Genomic DNA, 18744 nt, shown 5'->3' on the forward strand with positions numbered 1-18744 from the left:
GTAGCTTCTAAAGGAAAATTACCCATCAAATGGATGGCTCCAGAGTCAATCAATTTCCGACGGTTTACCTCAGCTAGCGATGTGTGGATGTTTGGTAAGTGAAAACCAAGTGGAGAGGCTTCTTTGTGTCCTCTTGGACAAGTCTAGTGATTCATTTTGACTGCTATAAATGAATAATTTCCAAATACTTGTCATGGTTATTACTGTGCATTCTGAAAATCCAGTTTCTTCCAGCATGTTTTCCACCTCTGTATTTTTCTTTCCTTTTCCTGCTCAATAAGCCTGAATTTTCATGGGTCTTTTTACCTCTAGTAAGAAGCTGACAGAAAAGAAGGTGCAAGGAAATCTGCTCAGTTACGACAGAGATGATTTTTGTCTGTTGCTTTTGGTTTTGTTTTGATTTTTTTGTGTTACACTGTTATCATTTGCTGTTTCTCTCTTAGATTTTGACTTTTTCTTTATGTTGATATACATTTCCTTGCTTAATGTGCAGATCATCCTATGGGATACCAAATTTCCAAATCCTTAATGCTAGATTCCTACTTACCTTGTCTTTTATAGCTCCTGGCAGACTGCAAAATACAACCAGAAGCTCATTAAATATAAGGGTTAATGGACAAATCCTGAAACCTCATTCTTTTTCCCCAAATATACATTTTATATGACTCTGATGTCCTGTGCTCAAGCTGGTCCTGACTACTGGCCTGTACAGACAGAACACAAGCTGTGTTAGGAAACAAAAGTGATGAAACTTGAAATAAGAGCAGGACAGTCAAGTAAGAGTTCACCTTCTCTACAATTTAATATTGGAATGTTTTTAAGTGAAGGATTTGTAATGGTTTGAAAAAAACTCTAGTACTGTCAGAGTTAGAAAAATGAAGCCTATGGAACATTTTGGCCAATTCTCAAGTGACAGACCATATTCTTTTAGTGCAGTTTCAATAGAAACTGGTTTATTACACATTTTCAGCACAAAAAATGCGGATCAATGCCAACGCTAAAAACCCTCAAGGTGAAATTGCACTCTACGTGTCGAAACAAGCCAGTTGGAAGGAGTCAGACAGAAAAGCAAACACATTCTACCTCATTAGAGAGGAGATTTGAATATGAGCAAGCACTATTTTAGGGCAGGTAAAAGACTGTGAGCCAGCTGTGGGTCACTCTGCCTCATCAGTAAATGAGGCTGGTGCTGTGTGATCCTGCTGCAGGTAAGTCCAAACCAATTCCTATATATTTTATATATATTTTGGAAGAAATTTCATTATTAGTACAAACCTGGGGTTTGTTTCTCTTTGACAGGTGTCATTGTTTGCTTACAGTGAAGAAAATGTATTTTTGTGTGTGTTCCTCAGGTGTGTGTATGTGGGAGATCCTCATGCACGGGGTAAAGCCCTTCCAGGGAGTGAAGAACAATGATGTGATTGGGCGGATTGAGAACGGTGAGCGGCTCCCAATGCCTCCAAACTGCCCTCCCACCCTCTACAGCCTTATGACCAAGTGCTGGGCCTACGACCCCAGCAGGAGACCCAGGTTTACTGAACTTAAAGCACAACTCAGGTAGGGTTTGACTTCTGTGAGGTCATTTCCTTTGTTCAGAAGTACTTCTTTTTGATTAATCTTCTGTTACAGTGTTTTGCTTCTGTGGAAGATATGAGGCACGGTGTTTTGAGTTTTTATCTTCAGACAGCCAGGTTGTTGCTGGTTTTTGGGAAAACTGGGCCTTATCTAGTAGAGAAAATTAGATTAGGCAATGAATTCAAATAACTGGAAATATGAATCACCTCCTTTCTCTCCCAAGAAAAACTCCATGTTTTACTTGTAATTTGTTTATAATTTTAGCTACAATCCCTGGGGAAAGAGGTAGAAAGAATTTAGAGTGATTATCTAAACATGCTGTGGGCTTCTGGGATAGAGATGTATGTTAAATAAATGAAGCATCAGGTAAGTGCTGTTGGAAGTTATTTTCATGACTAGTAGCACAGTAGTTGCACAGTCACAACTGTCACAGGGCAATTGCAGAGCCTTCAGTAAATGCAGCATTGTAGACAGAAATTCCTTTGCCCTTTGTAAACCAGGATATAAACTTTTGTCTTTATCTTGGAATGAGTGTGAGCACACACCTTGCAGACCAGTCTAAATTCACACCTTAGTTTATTCTTCAGTAATATCTTCCAGTGTCCGTATCACCATTTCACCAGCCCCAAAGTGGGAGGGATATTTAAGCTTTGAAACATCACTGAGATATGTGCAGGCACATTTGATATTTGTGACCAAATTGGGTCACAAATGTTGTGACTTTTGGATTTCATGACTTCTCAGGATGAGTTTTGCATAAGTCATTACAAGCTTTGAGTAACATAACATCTATGTTTTTCACACTGACAATCCACACTGGGAATTCTTGTGATTCATTGCTGAATTCTTTGGTTTTACTTCAGGTTTTGTTTCAAAACTGTGCTTTTTGGCATGTTTTATTTTCATAGTATCATGTTTTTGCTGTCACTGAATGTTTATGGTTCAAAGATAAGTCACTGGTGGTTAAAATGAGAGACAATTTAAATATAATTATGATGCTATCTCAGAGCTGCTGTATGGAGAGCTTAATGACCCAAAAGTTCTCTCCTATTTCCTCAAGTTTAATACAGTTCCACCATCTGTTACTCTGGGAATTCCTGTGTAGACTAATCATTTGTAGAACTAAGGGAAGACTTGACCCTTCTCACAGATAACTTCCAATCCTCTTGACTCTGTGGAGTTAACACAGAGGGAGGAATGTCAGGGCTGGATAGGGATTGCAAGAAAAAGACGTGACACAGTTGTGTTTGGGTAATAGGTGGAAATTGGCAATTCCCTTGCTTTTTCACTCTTCTTGGCTCTGAAAGTACAGGATGATTGATAATTTGCAGCCAGATCTTACTGTTGACTTTAAGCTGGTTGGCACAGATGAGAATGAAGCCCTAAAAAAAGTGACTGGAAGATGGCTGTGGCGTGTAAACCCAGCAGGGAGAATATCTCACCAGGAAGGAAAGAGGATGAATAAATCCAGAGTGTGCCCTAGAGCCTGGCTTTCCTCAGAACCAGTGCTCAGGTCATGCAGCAAGGCAGGGTCTCACTGGTTACACATCAAAATGTTTCCCTGTGTGTGTGTATGTGAGCTCTGAAACAGGTCACCCAGAAAGACTCTGGAATTTCCACGCTGGCAGACGTTCAGCTTTTGATTGGAAAAGGCTCAGGGCACCTGGCCCTTGCTGTGCAGGGAGCCCAGCTTCACCAGGAATCAGACCTGAGACCTCCAGGCACCCCTTCCACCCCTTCTCATTCTATGTGAAAAGTGAACCCAGTGTGGAGGGGTGTTTGCTTCTCTGGTCATGCTGGGAGATTTGAAGCACTGTTTACAGGGCAACCTCTCTCCTGGGGCCATTGTAACCCTAAAATCCAGTTCCCACCAAAGCAGTTAACTTTCTGGCGCTCCAAATTGGTGACCTTTAGCTACCTAATTTAGGCAGTATGGTTGTCCTTAGGGCTGCTTTGTGCTGCTCCAGACAGAGCCAGCCTCTCACTGGAAAGGTTGCCAATTCCCTGATGATGAAGCAGTTTCAGGCAGCTAGGGAAGATTGGGTTTCAGAACTCAAATTCCCATGAACTTGCAAAAACAAGCTGTTTCCCTGGTGGCCTTTCCCCGTGGTGTTGCTGCTGCTCATTCTGGATGCTGTCCAGAGTCGTCTCTTGAAGCTGAGAGCAGACTGGATGTTTGCTTGGAGCCAGATACAGCACTGCAGCATTCATTCCTCTCTGGTTTAAAGAAAAAAAAACTCTGTGGCTTTGGGAAAAAATCTTCTGCATCTGGAATAGCATTGATGGGAGCATAAGCATTTCACGTGCTCTCTGTTATTTGGTGCTTTTCCCGTTTCATAGTAACAGCTGCTTTGCCCAAACTGAGTTTGCAGCTGATTGTGCAAGGCAAAGGTGCTGATTTCTGCACAATTTATGTACTGTTATTTGTTGCTACATATGAATTTAAGTACTGTTATTAGAGTAGTAATTTTATAGCATTTGATCTGTCTGAAGTGGATGTGGTTGAGTCAGTCTTCCCAGCAAACACAGAAACAAATGGGTGGATTGTGGATTTCCAAATGTAATTTATCCTCACATTGCAAGTTCCATTTTCAAGTGGTGAAGGGGGGGTTAAAAGTCAGATTAGGTCAGAGCAATGAGGTGCTACCCTGCTACTCCTGAAAAAAACTCCTGCTATTCCTGCAAGAATCAAAAAATTCTGACATGGTCAGAATTAGAATATAGGATATTTGTAATTGGGGACTGTGTGTTGCCTTGCTGGTTTTGTGTAGAAGAGATTTTTTGTTTTGTAGTACATGGTAAATAATAAAAGGATTTTAATTTAAAACTTTCAAATTAATGTAACTTCATGATATTTGTCGCTGTGTCATGGAACAAATTTTGTTTAAAGTACCTTTTGTGAGCCCTGTCTGCTACAAATAGCAAAACAAGGAGTGTGTCACAAGGAGTGCTACAAGGAGTAGCAGAGGTGAGAGTGTCACTATGGCCCATTGTTGGTAAAAGGTTTTAACAGTGCTGGACTCCACTGGCATCCTGGGGCTGCAGGTCACATTGAAACAGCTCTGAAAAGAATGGGAGGAAAAAAAGAGACAGATTCTACGCTTTTAAAGTCTGGTTTTATGACAACAGTGAGATAATTAACTGATGAGAATTGGACTTGAACATTTTTGTCACTGCATTTGATGTAGATCCTGAAATGTTGCTTATAAATGAACACTGTGAGTGAGGGAGTTTGAGTCATCTTTTATGGCATTCTGACAAAAAATTACTATAACACATACTTCAAATCCATGATGGAGGCTGCAGAATGCATTGCTGCTGTTCTTCTGTTCTTTGCCTGTGACCATATAAATCCATATAAAAGTGCTTTCATATTAGAACAATATGTGCAAGTATACTCCTCTGCATCCAACTTTGTATTGCTGCTGGCAGAGGGAAAGAAAGAAAGAAAGAAAGTGCTTTTTGGGGGTCAGCACTTAATGTAGGTTCCCCCACCACTGTAGCAGGAGACACTGGTGCCTTTTGGAATATGAGGATGCAGTTTAGTATTTTAAATATTCCTGTACTGAAGGTCCCCATAAATGTTTCCTTTTTTCTGTCAAAGACAAATTTCAGTAAAAAGTTGTTTGTAAAATAAGTAAGTTTATCAATTACACAAATTTTTAATAGTTGGGATTTTTCTTGTGCCTTCACATCACTGAGAATCTGAGTTAAATTTGTCTGTTGTACCTCAAGGTTTGTTAGAGGAACCATAGGGATAGAATTCTCCGCTTGCTCCTCTTTGCTGCTAAAAATATGTACAGTTTGGGAAAATATGCCTAGATCTGACTTCTCCTGACCTTCTGTAAATTCTAATAAACTGTTCAGAGAACTTGAGCAGCTGCACTGAGGAAATGTCAAAAATATCTCTTGGCACACTCTTACTTCATCCACAGACTGGTCTTCCCTTTGTGAAAACAAAGACCTTTCTGTGAGTCATTTATATTCCTTGTGGTTTTTTCGAGTAGTGCTTCTCTGAGGCATTTCTATTTTATATTCTTGTCAGCAGAATCAAGGGCATGCAAGTACAGATGCGCTGCAGCCCATCAGCCTCTGACCAGGCTGCTCTGGGCTGCTGGGAAAGAACCTCCTGGTGGCACAGGCAACGGGAGAGCAGGGAGGATGAACTGCAGATCTAAGGCAAAAAGCTGAGCCTGTTTTAAGAAAGAGAAGTAATTTCAGAAGGAATTTGTCATTTCTGGTGATACAAGTTGATGGTGTTGCATGCTGGGGCACCACAGATAAAATGGCTTTGATAGCAAAGTAAAGAGAGGTATTGGAGTTTCATTCCTTTTTATGGAAAACCAGCACTGTGCTGTGACAAATTCCAGACATGGCCCCAATTGTCAATAAGCCGTCTCTAAATTTAGCCAGCTGCTACCAGCCAACTCTGTTCTATTCTTTAGCTCAAATTAGAGCAACTGCTGTATCAACAGCTTGGTTAAAAAATCTATGTTTTATTTATTTCTCATTCATTAATCTGAGCAAGTTTTTTTTTAGTCTTATCTCATTGTGGGGTATTTTAATCCTGAGGTCTTGTCTTGAGAGATGGTATTCATGGCTCATGGCTGTGTGTGCATGTTGGATGCTTTCTCATGCTACATAAAAACACAGGGTACCTGAAGTGTGAGATAGAATTAAAGCAGGGGTTTTGTGCCAGTTCTTCGTAGGTTCAAGTAGGAAATCTTGCATTTTCTTTATTCTGAAGGAAGAGAGAGGTAAAATAGAAGGATTCTCTTTTCATTCCCTCTGTTGGGGGGGCTGTAGCTGTGTTTCCATGGAGGTTCTAGCAGGGTGACTTTTGCAAATAACTTGTCTGATTTTGCTTTTGTTCCACATTCTTGTGTTGCTTCAGCAGTGATGGATTGAAATTGCAGCAATAGTTATAAACTTGATTTAGCTGCAGTGAGACAAGATGACTTCTCTGCTTTTTCGAAGTGGCATAGTTTGGGGTTTTTTTGGCTGAGTAAGGAAAAGCAAAGTTCTCATCTCAAGCAGGAATTTATTCTTGAAACAGGCAGTGAAATTCCACGATGAGAATAGATTGCCGGAGTTGATCTCATCCCCTGAATGAGTAATTCTGGGTGGTTGTTTAGCAGACTGAACAGAAGATTATAAACTCAGAACTTAGCTTTGTTTCTGGAAACTCCTGAGTGATAAAGAAGCTGGAGTAGCTCCTCCACAGGATTGTCTTTACCCTGGGGACAGTGATATGGAAATAATCTGCCCTGCTCACATCTCCAGACTGTCCGCATAGCGTGCGGCTCCAAGGAATTGGCAGCTCCCTCTTTCAAAGCTTCTCTCTGAGTATTTTTCAAATGGCAAATATCCAACATTAATAAGCCACATAGCAGAGCTGGGAGGAGGCTGGCTGTGGGGGCAGCAGGAGCACGTTCAGCTTCAAACAGGCTTTTTAATAGTCAGAACAGTGGTAAGTAGCAAACTGGTTTTACTACTGTCTTGTACTTTGTGAAAATGCAGCCTTTTGACCTGAATGCTTAGAAGCTGAGTGAATACTGTCAGATCTTTCTGTTTTGCTAAATTGCTTTGTTGAATGTGTTTTTGGTTAGGCTAAAACGTAAGAGCTGCAGTAGTATTTTTGACTGCTTTCTTTAAAAAAGAAAAAAAATATCCCAGTGATCTGAAGCTCTTGAGTTTCAGTAAAGAACATTTTCAGTTTGTTTTGAACCTTTGCAGCAGTTCAGTAGAATATTTTCTTGTGAAGATTAAGCTTTCATGCAAGTAAGTGCTTGATTGATTGTCTTTGAGGACTTCTCTGTGTAATTGCACATAAAAAGAACTGTAATGGAAAAAAAATTGTGTGCAAGATCAATCACAGCTTTCTGAAAATTCGATGCTGTTTTTGTTGTTAAAAACACCCTGGTAATCCTACAGAAATATTTCTTCCTGGTTTTCAGACACAAAACCAGTGTATGTAAAAGAGGTTTGTCTCTCAGTAATTTTATAGCATTTCAAGTTAAGTACTGTTTATTAGGCTGAAAAATGCAAGAGCTGTGGGGAGAGGTTTGTTAGTCACTGAAACTGAAGTTTTACTTGATTACACTGTGTTTTCCTTAGTACAATACTGGAGGAAGAGAAGCTGCAGCAAGAGGAACGAATGAGAATGGAATCCAGGCGGCAAGTCACGGTATCCTGGGACTCAGGAGGATCAGATGAAGCTCCTCCCAAGGTAGCTAAGACTGCAAATTATGTGTGTTTAAAATAAGCAAACATAAACTTTCTTTTTATTCCGTTCATTTCTTCAAAGCCTGCCTTGATGGGTTGGTTCAAACCATGGCATTCTGGCCAGTTCTGTCCCCATCTGGGAATCCTTGCCTGAAATGACCCAGCTCTGCTTGAACTGTGCTTAGAACTGATGCATATTGTGATACTGCATTAAAGATTTTCTATTTCTCCTTCAAATTGTAAAAGACACCCATAGCTGCCACAAAACTGTCTCCTGGCCTTTCCTTTTCCTTCTTTCTTGTAGCACTCTTGTAAATTGTTGGCTAATGAGCTCTCAGCCAGCATGAAGCTTATTTATAACACATTAGTGACAGGACAGAAGTCAGGTAATTGCATTTTCCTTCTTCTGGACAGAAAATTAGGGGTTTGTTTCCAAGGAACGTACGTGGTTTAGTTTCCACTTCATTTTCATTTCTGTCCTATTTGGATGTCACTGATGGGTTCTGCAGCTGTAGGAGTCCAACCTCAGCAGTTGCTGAGCCCTCTTCCCTCTCAGTGACTTGTCTGCTTCCCCTCAGAGTTATTTTTGCAAGTTGTTACTTGAAAATTTGAGCCTGTATCTTGAAGAATTTAATTTTTGTGTAGTCACCGCCATATTGTCTGTGTCCTGATAGCTTGTGGCGAATTCCTGGAGCTCCCAGGTTCTGGAGCAGATAATTGCAGGAGTACTTGTGTGGCACCTTGTGCTGCACAAATTCCCCAGCACCTAATAGAAAGGCAACTTTTTCTTTTTGTTTGGTTTTGGTTGTTTTGAGGGGAGGGGGGAGGGTTTGTGTGCATTTGGGGTTTTGAGGTGTTTTTCTCTCTGTTTCTAGGTTGTTGCCTGATAGATCAGATTGCTGAGCTTAGTTCTACATTTTGATACTTTTATGGCAGGCAGGGAATGAGGGCTGTGGAATTGCTGCTTTCATTCAGAGTTAGAAACAGCAAACGATCCATCAACCTCTTTAGTCATCTGAGATGAATTAGCAGGATTTGGTGTTTAAACAATGTTCAGTTAGAGAAATATATAAATCCCTAAATTGGACCAGTATAATACTTAATTTGAAATGAGCACCTTTATGTGTGATGTATGAACTGAAACACTTGACCAAAGGTATGTTAAAAATGCAATTAATTCTGCCACTAGAGAGAATCTCTTTTGAGGAGGTTGCTATGTCCTCGCTGTATTTCTGATACTGTTGTTTGTTAGGATTTTTTATACATTTCTTTTTTGTAAAATATGGATGTACTTAATAATGGTTGTTAATAATGTTGTAGGTAGGAGGTTTTAAGTGTCTTTGTAATTATTATCTAATTTTCTAACGTGACAACTGATTTTTTTTTTGTTCTTCTTATGCTTCATTGTAAGAGTTTCAGATTGTTGCAGGTCTTAAACTCCTACATGTCCACAAACAATTACCAGGTCTCACAATCCGTACTATGGAATCACTTGTATCTCACATTGATATTTCTGTTAGAAACCTAAGAGAGAAAACATCCTACTCCAGAATGAGAATGAATTTTTTTCATCAAGCAATGATAAATTGTATAGTCTCCAATTAATGTGGTTGCCTTTAACTACCAAAAGGACTGAGAGAGCTATTCGCAGAATAATGAAGTTTGGGGGTTTTTTTCCCACTTTGGTTGATTTTTGTCCTTCTGAAATACCCAGCAATACTGTTCCTTACTCAAAAAGAAACCCTCAGCTATACCTTTGGAGATTTAGAAAATGATCAAAAGCACTTTTCCATGTTGAGGTAATTAGTTACACAGAAGTTAATTATCAGAACTAACGTTATACCTCAGAATACCCCGTGGAAATAGCCATGCAAATAAATCCGTTTGGTTTGTGTTATTCTTGCTGAAGCAAAAGAATTTACTTTTGGGAACAGTCACAAAAGCAACAAATTAACATCAAAAATTGGAAACAAGTCTGTGTTGCACCTGGAATTTGATTTAAGACTTACGTTCTTAGATGATGTTCTCTCTAGAGTTAAACAGAACAGAGCAGGTCATTTAGTGCAAGCAATTAAATAAACACAAAGAATTCACAGAGTAAATATTATTTATTGACATACAGAAACAAACAAGTTTCAGCTTGTCCCAAGCAAAAGTGGAGGAAAATTTAATTTTAGTTGTTTAAAATAAGTGTTTGTAATTACAGAAAATGTGTTTTAGGGTTTTTTTTTAAGTTTGCCAAACCTGTAAATGTTTGTGTCACTGAAACATAATTTTCTTGTTTTAGTTGTCTGTGTTTAATGATTCTAAAAATTCTTTTTGTTTACAGCCCAGCAGACCTGGTTACCCCAGTCCCAGATCCAGTGAAGGGTTTTATCCAAGTCCACAGCATATGGTACAGCCAAACCATTACCAGGTATTACATTTAATACTGTGCATATGCTTTTTTAACAAATGTGGGCTCTCTATTTAGATGCAGCTGGTGGGATTGATGTACTTCTTATATGTTTTATTTCAATTCAGTTCTGTTCAATGAGTTTGGTTTTACATTAAAAAAAACCCCAAACTGAGCCCAGTAGGTTTACTCCAGGTGGCAAGTATTTCCACATCTAATGTGGTGCTCAGATTCCTGAAACTGCAGTGAAACACATCAGACATTTCCATATTTATTGAAGGAATGTGGTGTTCATGTTAACATTTGTGCTGAGCTATGAAATCACTTGCTTTATAAAATGACATTAACTGGGGGCCTTTCCTTGGGGTCATTGGTATTTTATTTTCCTTGTCCTGAAAGCTGCTGCCTTTAGCTCTACCACATTGTATGCTCAAATGTTTTGCTTTTCATCTAAAACTGCTGAAGACATTCAGAACAAAAATTTGTCTTTAAAGGACTTTGAGCAATTTTAGGTTTGTTCAAGGCTACAGCCATTTTACAGCTGTCTCAGTCAAGGGGATTTTTTCCATGAAGACAGGGAGGTTTTCATTGATTTAATAAGTATTTCAGGCTCATTAAAACTACTTGGATTTTCCTGTGGAGAAGTTCCCAGGCCACTCAGCTCAGCACACTAATTACATGCTGCCACTCAAGCCTTAAGCCTGTAAGATACAGCAGGGGGTACATTTTTATGGGGTCTGTAGGGCCATGTTTGCAGGCTTCTGTTAACTGGAACATGAACTCTGCATGTGTAGCTCTTACATATGTATCTATAGATATTGTTTTGTCCTCAGAGGACTTTGATCTCCTTGACTGCACAGGTTAGAGCATGCTCTGATACTGCTGGTTTGAGAGGCACCATAAAATACTTACCCTCACAAGTTGTGTTTTTGTAGTGTTGCAGTTATTCTAAAATAGTTATTTCACAATGGGCATCCTCAAAGACATAAAAGAGAGGTGTCATATTTTGGCTCAGCTTCCTTCTTCTGATGTTGCCTCCCCTTCTTCCTCTCAGTGACTGCTTGAATTGAGTCATTTCTGTGCTTTCATGTTTGTTGTCTTGGAGAGGATGTTTTCTTCATGGGGAAGCACAGCTCTTATTAATACCTTTGTTTTTCTCTTTGTTTTTGCCTGTGTGGGGTTTTTTGCCCCCTAAAGGTGTCTGGCTACCCTGGTTCTCATGGAATACCAGCCATGGCAGGCAGCATTTATCCTGGGCAGGCTTCTCTCCTGGATCAAGCAGATTCCTGGAATCACCGGCCTCAGGAAATATCAGTGTGGCAACCAAACATGGAGGTATGAGATCTGACACATCTGTTACTGTGTTCTGTACAGTTCAATACACTTTCTATTATTATAAATTGTATTACTTCTGTTATTTTGGTAGATCTGTGTTAGAAAAACTGAGTTTCTGTGGTGCTTTTAAAATTATCTCATTGCAGTCAGTGGGCTGGGAGTCAGGACTGAATTGGATTTTAAACAAATACTTCTGTGTGAGGCTAGGCATGAAGTATCACTTCACATGAATTCTTGATGAAGTTGTTACTACTTATCTCAACTGAGTGACAGCAAATATTTGGTGTTTGTTAAGAGAAGGCTTTACTGGAACTTAGTGCTGTTCACAGGGATGGGAACACTCTTGTAAAAATACCTCTTGGGAGATACCCAGCGCAGCTGAAGGATTGAGGCTTCTTTGTAATCACCCAGAAGAGAAAATGAAATGGTCTGAAAGACTGTTCCTGAGCTGAATTCCTTCTGGGTGCTCTCCAGCCTGCCATGATTGCAGTGAGCTGCTGAGGAACATCAAATTAATTCCCCCTTTAACCTTCTTTTTTTTTTTTCTTTTTTTTTTTTTTTTTCTGTTCTCTACTCTTGTACACTTTTTTATTACATTTTTTCTTTCCACAAAGATTCATTTTGTGCAGCTTCTGTCTTAAATACATGTCTTCTCTAGCCAGCTCTATTCCCTATGTTTCTGATAAACATTTAAGTGATCTCTGAGACTTACCTGTTAAATACAGGGAAGTTTGTTACCAAATCTCTCTTGGCTTTTTGAAAAATAATAATTTATACAGTATTTCCTAATGATTTCCAGACAGCATTGGGGTATGTTAGTATTTGTAAGTGTAGCATTTGTAAGCTTAAGACAGGCACAAATATTTGGTCAAAAATTCATTAAAAAATGTTTTTGTGACATGCTTTGCCACTGTTGGAGAACACTGAATAGTATATTCGTTTTGATTTAAAAAAATGTATCTTGCAGCTTTTAACAACTGTATGGTTACGTTATTGCTCAAGATCAAGAAAACAAAATTGTTATGTCTGGTTTTGTTGTCCAGCATAAATGAAGTGCAATACAGGAAGTGACAATGTTGCTGAAAAACAGAACAGAATCTTTCAAATCTTTTTTTGTTGCAGTGACTAAGAGCAAGGCAGATAAAAAGTTCAGGGATGTAAAAAGTTTCTTCTGTTGCTCTGCTTCAGTTTTTGAGGAGCTGAAGGAGCTCTGCTTGACTGCTGCTGAGAATTGACTTCTGAAAAACTTCCCTTTTATAATTTCTAAGTTCTTGCACCTGTTCATATAAATTTTACATTGTGAGACTGAATAAACTTAACTGTGGATTGTAGGATTCAGGCACTTTGGACATCCGAGGGATGAGCCAGGTTCTACCCACACACCTGATGGAGGAGAGGTTGATACGACAGCAACAGGAGATGGAGGAAGATCAGCGCTGGCTTGAAAAAGAAGAACGATTCCTGGTAATTCTTTGTTTTACAGAGCTTCTTAATTCCTTCTGATTTTTTGTTTCTTTTTGCAGCTGGCTAAAAATGGTCACTTCTGTAAAATGAGAAAAACCCCTAGAACCCCCAAGATGTGGGAAACAGGTTTTAAAATGAGTGTTTGGCTAGCGAGAGCTGTATTTCAAATATCTTGAACAGCTGTGGCTTTTGGTGAATCTCATTTTTGAGTGTTTGTGTTGGGGGGAAGTTGTGAGTATAATTCTGTGCCCATCTCGAGGTTGCCTGTTTGTCATAACATGGAAAGACACTATGTAATGACATACATACACTACCCCTAAAATGACACTACCCCTAAAAACGATGTAACCATCAGCCCTGGACATCATGTAACCATCTAAGGGCCCTGGCTGTGCTAAGAGTTGTACCCGGTCTTGCCCTGGAGGAATAATGGCACATGTTAGTGGGAAGAAATAAAATAAGAGAGAGCACTTTAAGGAGGGGAAAAGCTCTGAATCTCACCAGGACCAGGAAGAAATCATTAGTGATGGGATCTTCTGGTGCCGTTTCTCTGCAATTCCACAGTTCCTTGCTGTCAGTGCCACTGGTGTGTGTTTCTTTGGTTCAGCTCTGGCTTCCCAATTTCAAAAATTCAAAGTTGTTAAATGTTAATGTCAAAATTCAAGTTTTGTGTTAAATTTCTCCTACTTGAGGCTGATGGCTACATATGGAGTAGAAGGTGGGAGTAGAATGTTACCAGGAGCCTGTGGGTGCCTGAGCCTCACAGGACAGGGGGGTAATTTACAGTGCTGTGGTGTGGTGTGCTGTGACTCACAGCAGTTCTGTGCTTGATCTCAGATATATTTCAAGGAATGTTTCAGTTTGGAAATCTCCTGAGTTGTAGCTACTGGCAGATGCCTACATGGCCAGGACATTTTCTTGCTGAGATCCACATTGTGCCTGAGCTAAGAAGTGACTTTTGATTTATGAGTGTTGAAACTGGTTTCCTTCTGAGTCCACTTGGGAATTCACAATTTCCCATTGGGATGACAGCAAACAAAGCACTGTGCCCAGATTGAAGACAGGGACTGGAAAGGAAAATTTCTTCCCTAATTTAGGCATTAGCTTTTCCAGTCTTGTGTGGCACCAGTTGCTTGTGACCTACACAACCCAGGAGGTCAGACTCATCCCACTGATAGTTACAATTTTAAAGATGGCCAAGAACTTTGTAAAATCAGTGTGCTTTCTGGAAATGAGGCATTGCCATTGCAGGTCATGGCAGTCAGTTGTATGGGAACTTTCTGCAGAAAACTTTGATTTTTTTTTTTGTGCAGAATAAATGATGATTATTTGTAGTGTTTGTTGATTCAGTCTCTGGACCATTAGGGTGTTTTTCATCCCCCAAATTGATGTTGAGAAGGAACTTGCTGATTTTTCTTTTATCTGTAGTAGAGTCATAGCATCTGTTTGGGAGAGATTTGTTGTGTTTCCATTTTGTGTTAGTTTTATTGTGAGGAAACACCATCTCTTTTGCATTTGTTCTGTTGAGGAATTGGAATCCATAAGAGATTTCAGTTCTTTTTCTTTCCACATTAACATTTTAACTGTACAGACTTTGAGGTTCACCCTTGAATGCCTATTACAAATTTATACCCCATGGTAGGAGATAAATGAGCTGCTGGCAGCCACAGGGTGCCTTTGAGCCCATAGCAGGATGTGTGTCAGGGGACTATTCAGTTTATAAATGGGTATTTCTTGGGAAAGTAATGTGGTTGAGTTTCTAGGTTCTAGCCCTGAGCAACTGAAGATGTGGAAAAGTCGTTGTGGGGAGTCACTCTTGGAAGCCTCCTCCACACCAGGTCTCCTGAAGGATATCCACAATTAAGACATGACAGTCCCAACATGTGAAAATAAGCCATTTATTGAGGGATTAAGGCCATATAGGGATGTCCAGCATAGAAATAAGCCAGGTATTACACACATGTGCTCCTTGCCCAGTGTCCTGTAGTGAGTGACAATTAACATTTCTGCTCTGGGAAGAAGGGCCTTCCCTATTTTCATTCCAGGTGATTTAGGGAGAAGAAATCTGGAATTCCCTTGCCTGCTTTAGGCAGGTTTCAAATAATATTTGTCCTTTTCAGCACAGAGAACAACAGAGTAGAGCCAGATTTTAATATTTGACTTACTCAGCTATAATATTTAACTTTTGTAATCATGTGTAGTGTTCTCAGTGTAAACTGTCTGCTTCCAAAAACAGCTCTATTTACCCAATCCTCAGGCTCTACAGCACATCCCACTTGTACTACTGAGAGTTGGACTCACAGGGGAGCAACTGCACATCATTTATTGTAGGGCACTGCAACAAGATCTCTGTGGGTTTCTGTTAGTACAATTTTTGTTTCCCTAGAGTAACATCAACTTGCTCATGACTTGAAATTTATTGCTGCTTCTGCAGGGAGAAAATACAACTCATATTAGTACAGGGATAAACAGCACTGATGCTGCTGGAAGGAACTCCCCAGATGGGGAATTCTGTTGCAGTGGCATTGAAATGGAAATGTGCTGGTCTTTGGGGAGGTTGTTATCAGTGTAAGCAGTTTGCCTGAAACTGGTCCCTGGAGAACGTGGGACCAGTCAGTATTTGAAAGGATAAAAATGTTGTTTTCAAGCTGCAGCATTAACAGAATCTAGAATTCTGGAAATTCTGTTGTAAAAAGAGAAAACAAACAGGTCTCTCCTTGTGGGAAGCTCCCAAACAAAAATAAATCTGTTGTGTAAAAACTGAAGAGTAAATAAGTGTTTGATTTTTAATTGTACCAAACACATTGATTGGAGAGTGAGAAGGGGATTGGTGGAGAGGTTGATTTTGGGGTATCCAGAGCTGACACTCCCTCCCAGCCCCTGACAGGGAGGGGAGGCAGCACTTTAGGTCTGCCAGCTTTAATAGACACTGATTAAAACTTACAATGATTAAATTTTCATGCTCTATTGATAACATGCTGTAGAGATGAGCATCTCTAGGAAGGACAGAAACAGGTGAAATATTTTTGAGAATGCTGAAGTTGAGACACAAAGCATTACTGCACCTAAAGCTTGATACAGATCACTACAGGACACAGTCTCTGTCACAGGGCACATTCAGGTGAAAGATGAAATGGCTGCACTACAAACAATCTAAAACAATCAAAAATTATCTCTGAACATTTTAGAGTTCTCTTCTTTCAGTCTTATTTAATTGCCTGCTTCTTCCTTTATTTGGACTTCCCAGTTTGAACCTTTTTTTTGGCTGATGTTATGTACATTATTTTTAATTAGATAAATAAAGATATGTATGTGCATGCCTGTTAGTAACTCCTCAGCAGACAGAACAGTTTTCTACTAAGAAATTTATAGTCCTTTCTGGGATAGCTTAAGAAGAAATAACTCGCATATTTTCCTTATCATGCTTGGAATCGTTGGGGTTTTTTTTCTGAAATTCCCACATAGTTGTGGTTTTGTCCTATTTTGACACTGAGAACGGCAATTCAAGTCTAACTGATGTGAACTGTTGCTAAAATAAGATTCTAGTTTTAAGCCTGAGAAAATCCCACCAAGACATTACAATTCAGCATATCCTGAGAACTCCAAGGCTTACATGTTCTTTTATTAACAAGTAACCAGAAATACTGGAAACAAAGTGGTTTATGTCCCAGTTTGTCAACATACACATCCTGTCTGAAAATTCCTCTTGACATTTCCAGAGATTTCAAACAGCCTTTCAAAAGGCTTATTTATTAAAAAAAAAAACCCAACATCCATTTACTTTTGAAGTAAATTTACTTTTTGAAGGACTTGGTTTTCTGCAAGATTTTAACAACATACTGTTCTTTCTCTCTGTGGTTTTTGGGAGGTCCAGAGCCATGGCAAGGACTGGAAAGATGACAGGGTGTTCTTTGGAGCTGTGAAATGGTGTGTGAAGTATGGAGCAGGTTTGGTGTGAGGCTGATTGCTGACCTAGAGAATGTTGTATTAAACAGCTGAAGGATCTCAGTATTAAAAATTCAGCAATGCATTGCTTTTGTGGCAGCATGAGGGGCTCAAAGCTCTTGCAACTGCAGAAGTGGAAGAATTGCTGCTGAATAATACTTTTAAATAAGATGGGAGTTTGAGCATCCAAATCACTTTTACCAGAAAATTGTTTGCCTTCTGACATTTCCACATCTACACAGAAGAATAAATCAGAAAATCATTTAGTCAAATGGGAATTGTTAGAATTTATTAGAACATTGAAATCAAAAAATATGTAATTGGGGCTTTTCTTAGTCATTGGACACAAAAGTTGAACACTTCTCTTTTGTTCCATGTGTTCCTGACTGCCCAGGTTCTGATGAGACAGAGGAGAATGTTTCTGGAAGTTGAAAGAAGTTTATGTCCTGCTAAAGGATTTTTTTCCTTACTTCTGAGGTGTGCAGGTGACAGGGGTGCAGCTGCATCCCTCAGGTTTGCCATCACCCCCTGGCACTTGGGATCTGCACTTTAGGATCAGGTTCTTGGGGGTGCCAGGGCAGCTCTGCTGCCCTCCACAGCCTTTTTTGTGTGGGGGTGGCCAGTAGGACTTGGGATTTTTGTTGATAATGTGTGAAGCATTTGCCAAGTTAATAATCACTATTTTGGTGATATTTTATGAGCATTTGCAGCTTTTCTGTGCAGCAGTTTTGGGCTGTGGGTTGTGTGCTGTCCATGTATGGGGTGTTGTGGAGGGAATTCAATGTGCTGCACATTGGCTGCTGGTGGGGACTTGGGGAATGGAATTATAGCTGTGACATGGAGACTTTGGATGCTGGAAGGAGGGACCTTCTAAGCAAGACAAGGAGAGGAGATGGATATTGTGTCTGCTAATTTAACTTTTTGCTCATATTACTAGGAAAAAAAGTCCTGTTATTTGGACTAGTGTGCATTTTTGTGCTTCTGACTCTTGTAAAATGTTCAATATTTCATTGTCTCTGGCGTCTAGTCTGAGGGATGTGGTCTAGATGGTCCAGGGCAAGGTGTCCCTGCCCGTGGCAGGGGGTTGGAACAAGATGATCTTTAAGGTCCATGCCAGCCCAGAGCATTCTATGATTTAAGGTGCATTTTTTGAGTAATAAATTGCTATAAGTGCAAAGAGCATTAAAGACACCTGTGACAAAATAGTCTTTATATATATGTAACTCTAGTTATTTCCAGAGTTTGGGCACTTTCCTGACTTGAAATGAGCATGAAACAATGGCAAATTGTGAGCATCAGTGTAATAGAAATGTAGTTTGTCTATGCTTTATATGGGTATTTAACAAAGATAGTTATGTGCTTCAGCCTAAAAATAGGATGAGAATCACGGCTTGACCCGTCTAGTGAAGTTTCAGACATACTCATATCAAATGAGACTTTAATCAGAAAAAAATCCTTCATTGTAATAAGGAAATAAACTGGAGATGAGTCAGTGGTAGGTTTCATCTTGAAATCTGTCACAAATTCCTGGAAAAGCATTAGGAGACCACTTGTGTTTGTTTCAGTTCTTCACATTTAAGATAGGGTTAAATATTTCCCTGTCTGATATGATTTGTCTATTTTTAATCTGCAAGTTCTTTCAGGCAGTGAGTGTCTCTGGCTGTGTCTCACTCAGTCTGCAGAAGACTGAATGAAAATCCCAAGTGTGAGCCCTTCTGACAGACAGGCAGTGCAACTGGACTATTTTTAATGACAGAAGATCAGTATTAGTGTGTTTATTCAGGTTCTTTCTGCCCTGCTGGTTT

The 18744-nt window shown here is 39.6% G+C and overlaps 1 protein-coding gene across 37 annotated transcripts in view; it reads left to right on the forward strand.

Annotated features, from left to right (window-relative positions):
• The window catches only part of PTK2 (protein tyrosine kinase 2), a 190905-nt gene that overhangs the window by 160947 nt on the left and 11214 nt on the right, over positions 1–18744 (forward strand). For 36 of the 37 annotated variants that reach the window (XR_015283368.1, XM_086877588.1, XM_086877666.1 and 33 more), the window contains 6 exons: positions 5–94; positions 1353–1557; positions 7693–7804; positions 10130–10216; positions 11393–11530; positions 12863–12994. Coding sequence is in view for 36 of the 37 variants with exons in the window: in XM_086877588.1 (XP_086733714.1) it covers positions 5–94; positions 1353–1557; positions 7693–7804; positions 10130–10216; positions 11393–11530; positions 12863–12994 (764 nt within the window). In the remaining variant the exon portion in view is untranslated. Of the gene's footprint in view, positions 1–4; positions 95–1352; positions 1558–6211; positions 7046–7692; positions 7805–10129; positions 10217–11392; positions 11531–12862; positions 12995–18744 lie in introns of those variants that run through there. The other variant, XM_086877810.1, reaches the window with a different exon arrangement.

The sequence above is a fragment of the Cyanistes caeruleus genome, chromosome 1, assembly GCF_971803275.1.
Source record: "Cyanistes caeruleus chromosome 1, bCyaCae1.hap1.1, whole genome shotgun sequence".
NCBI classification, from domain to species: domain Eukaryota; kingdom Metazoa; phylum Chordata; class Aves; order Passeriformes; family Paridae; genus Cyanistes; species Cyanistes caeruleus.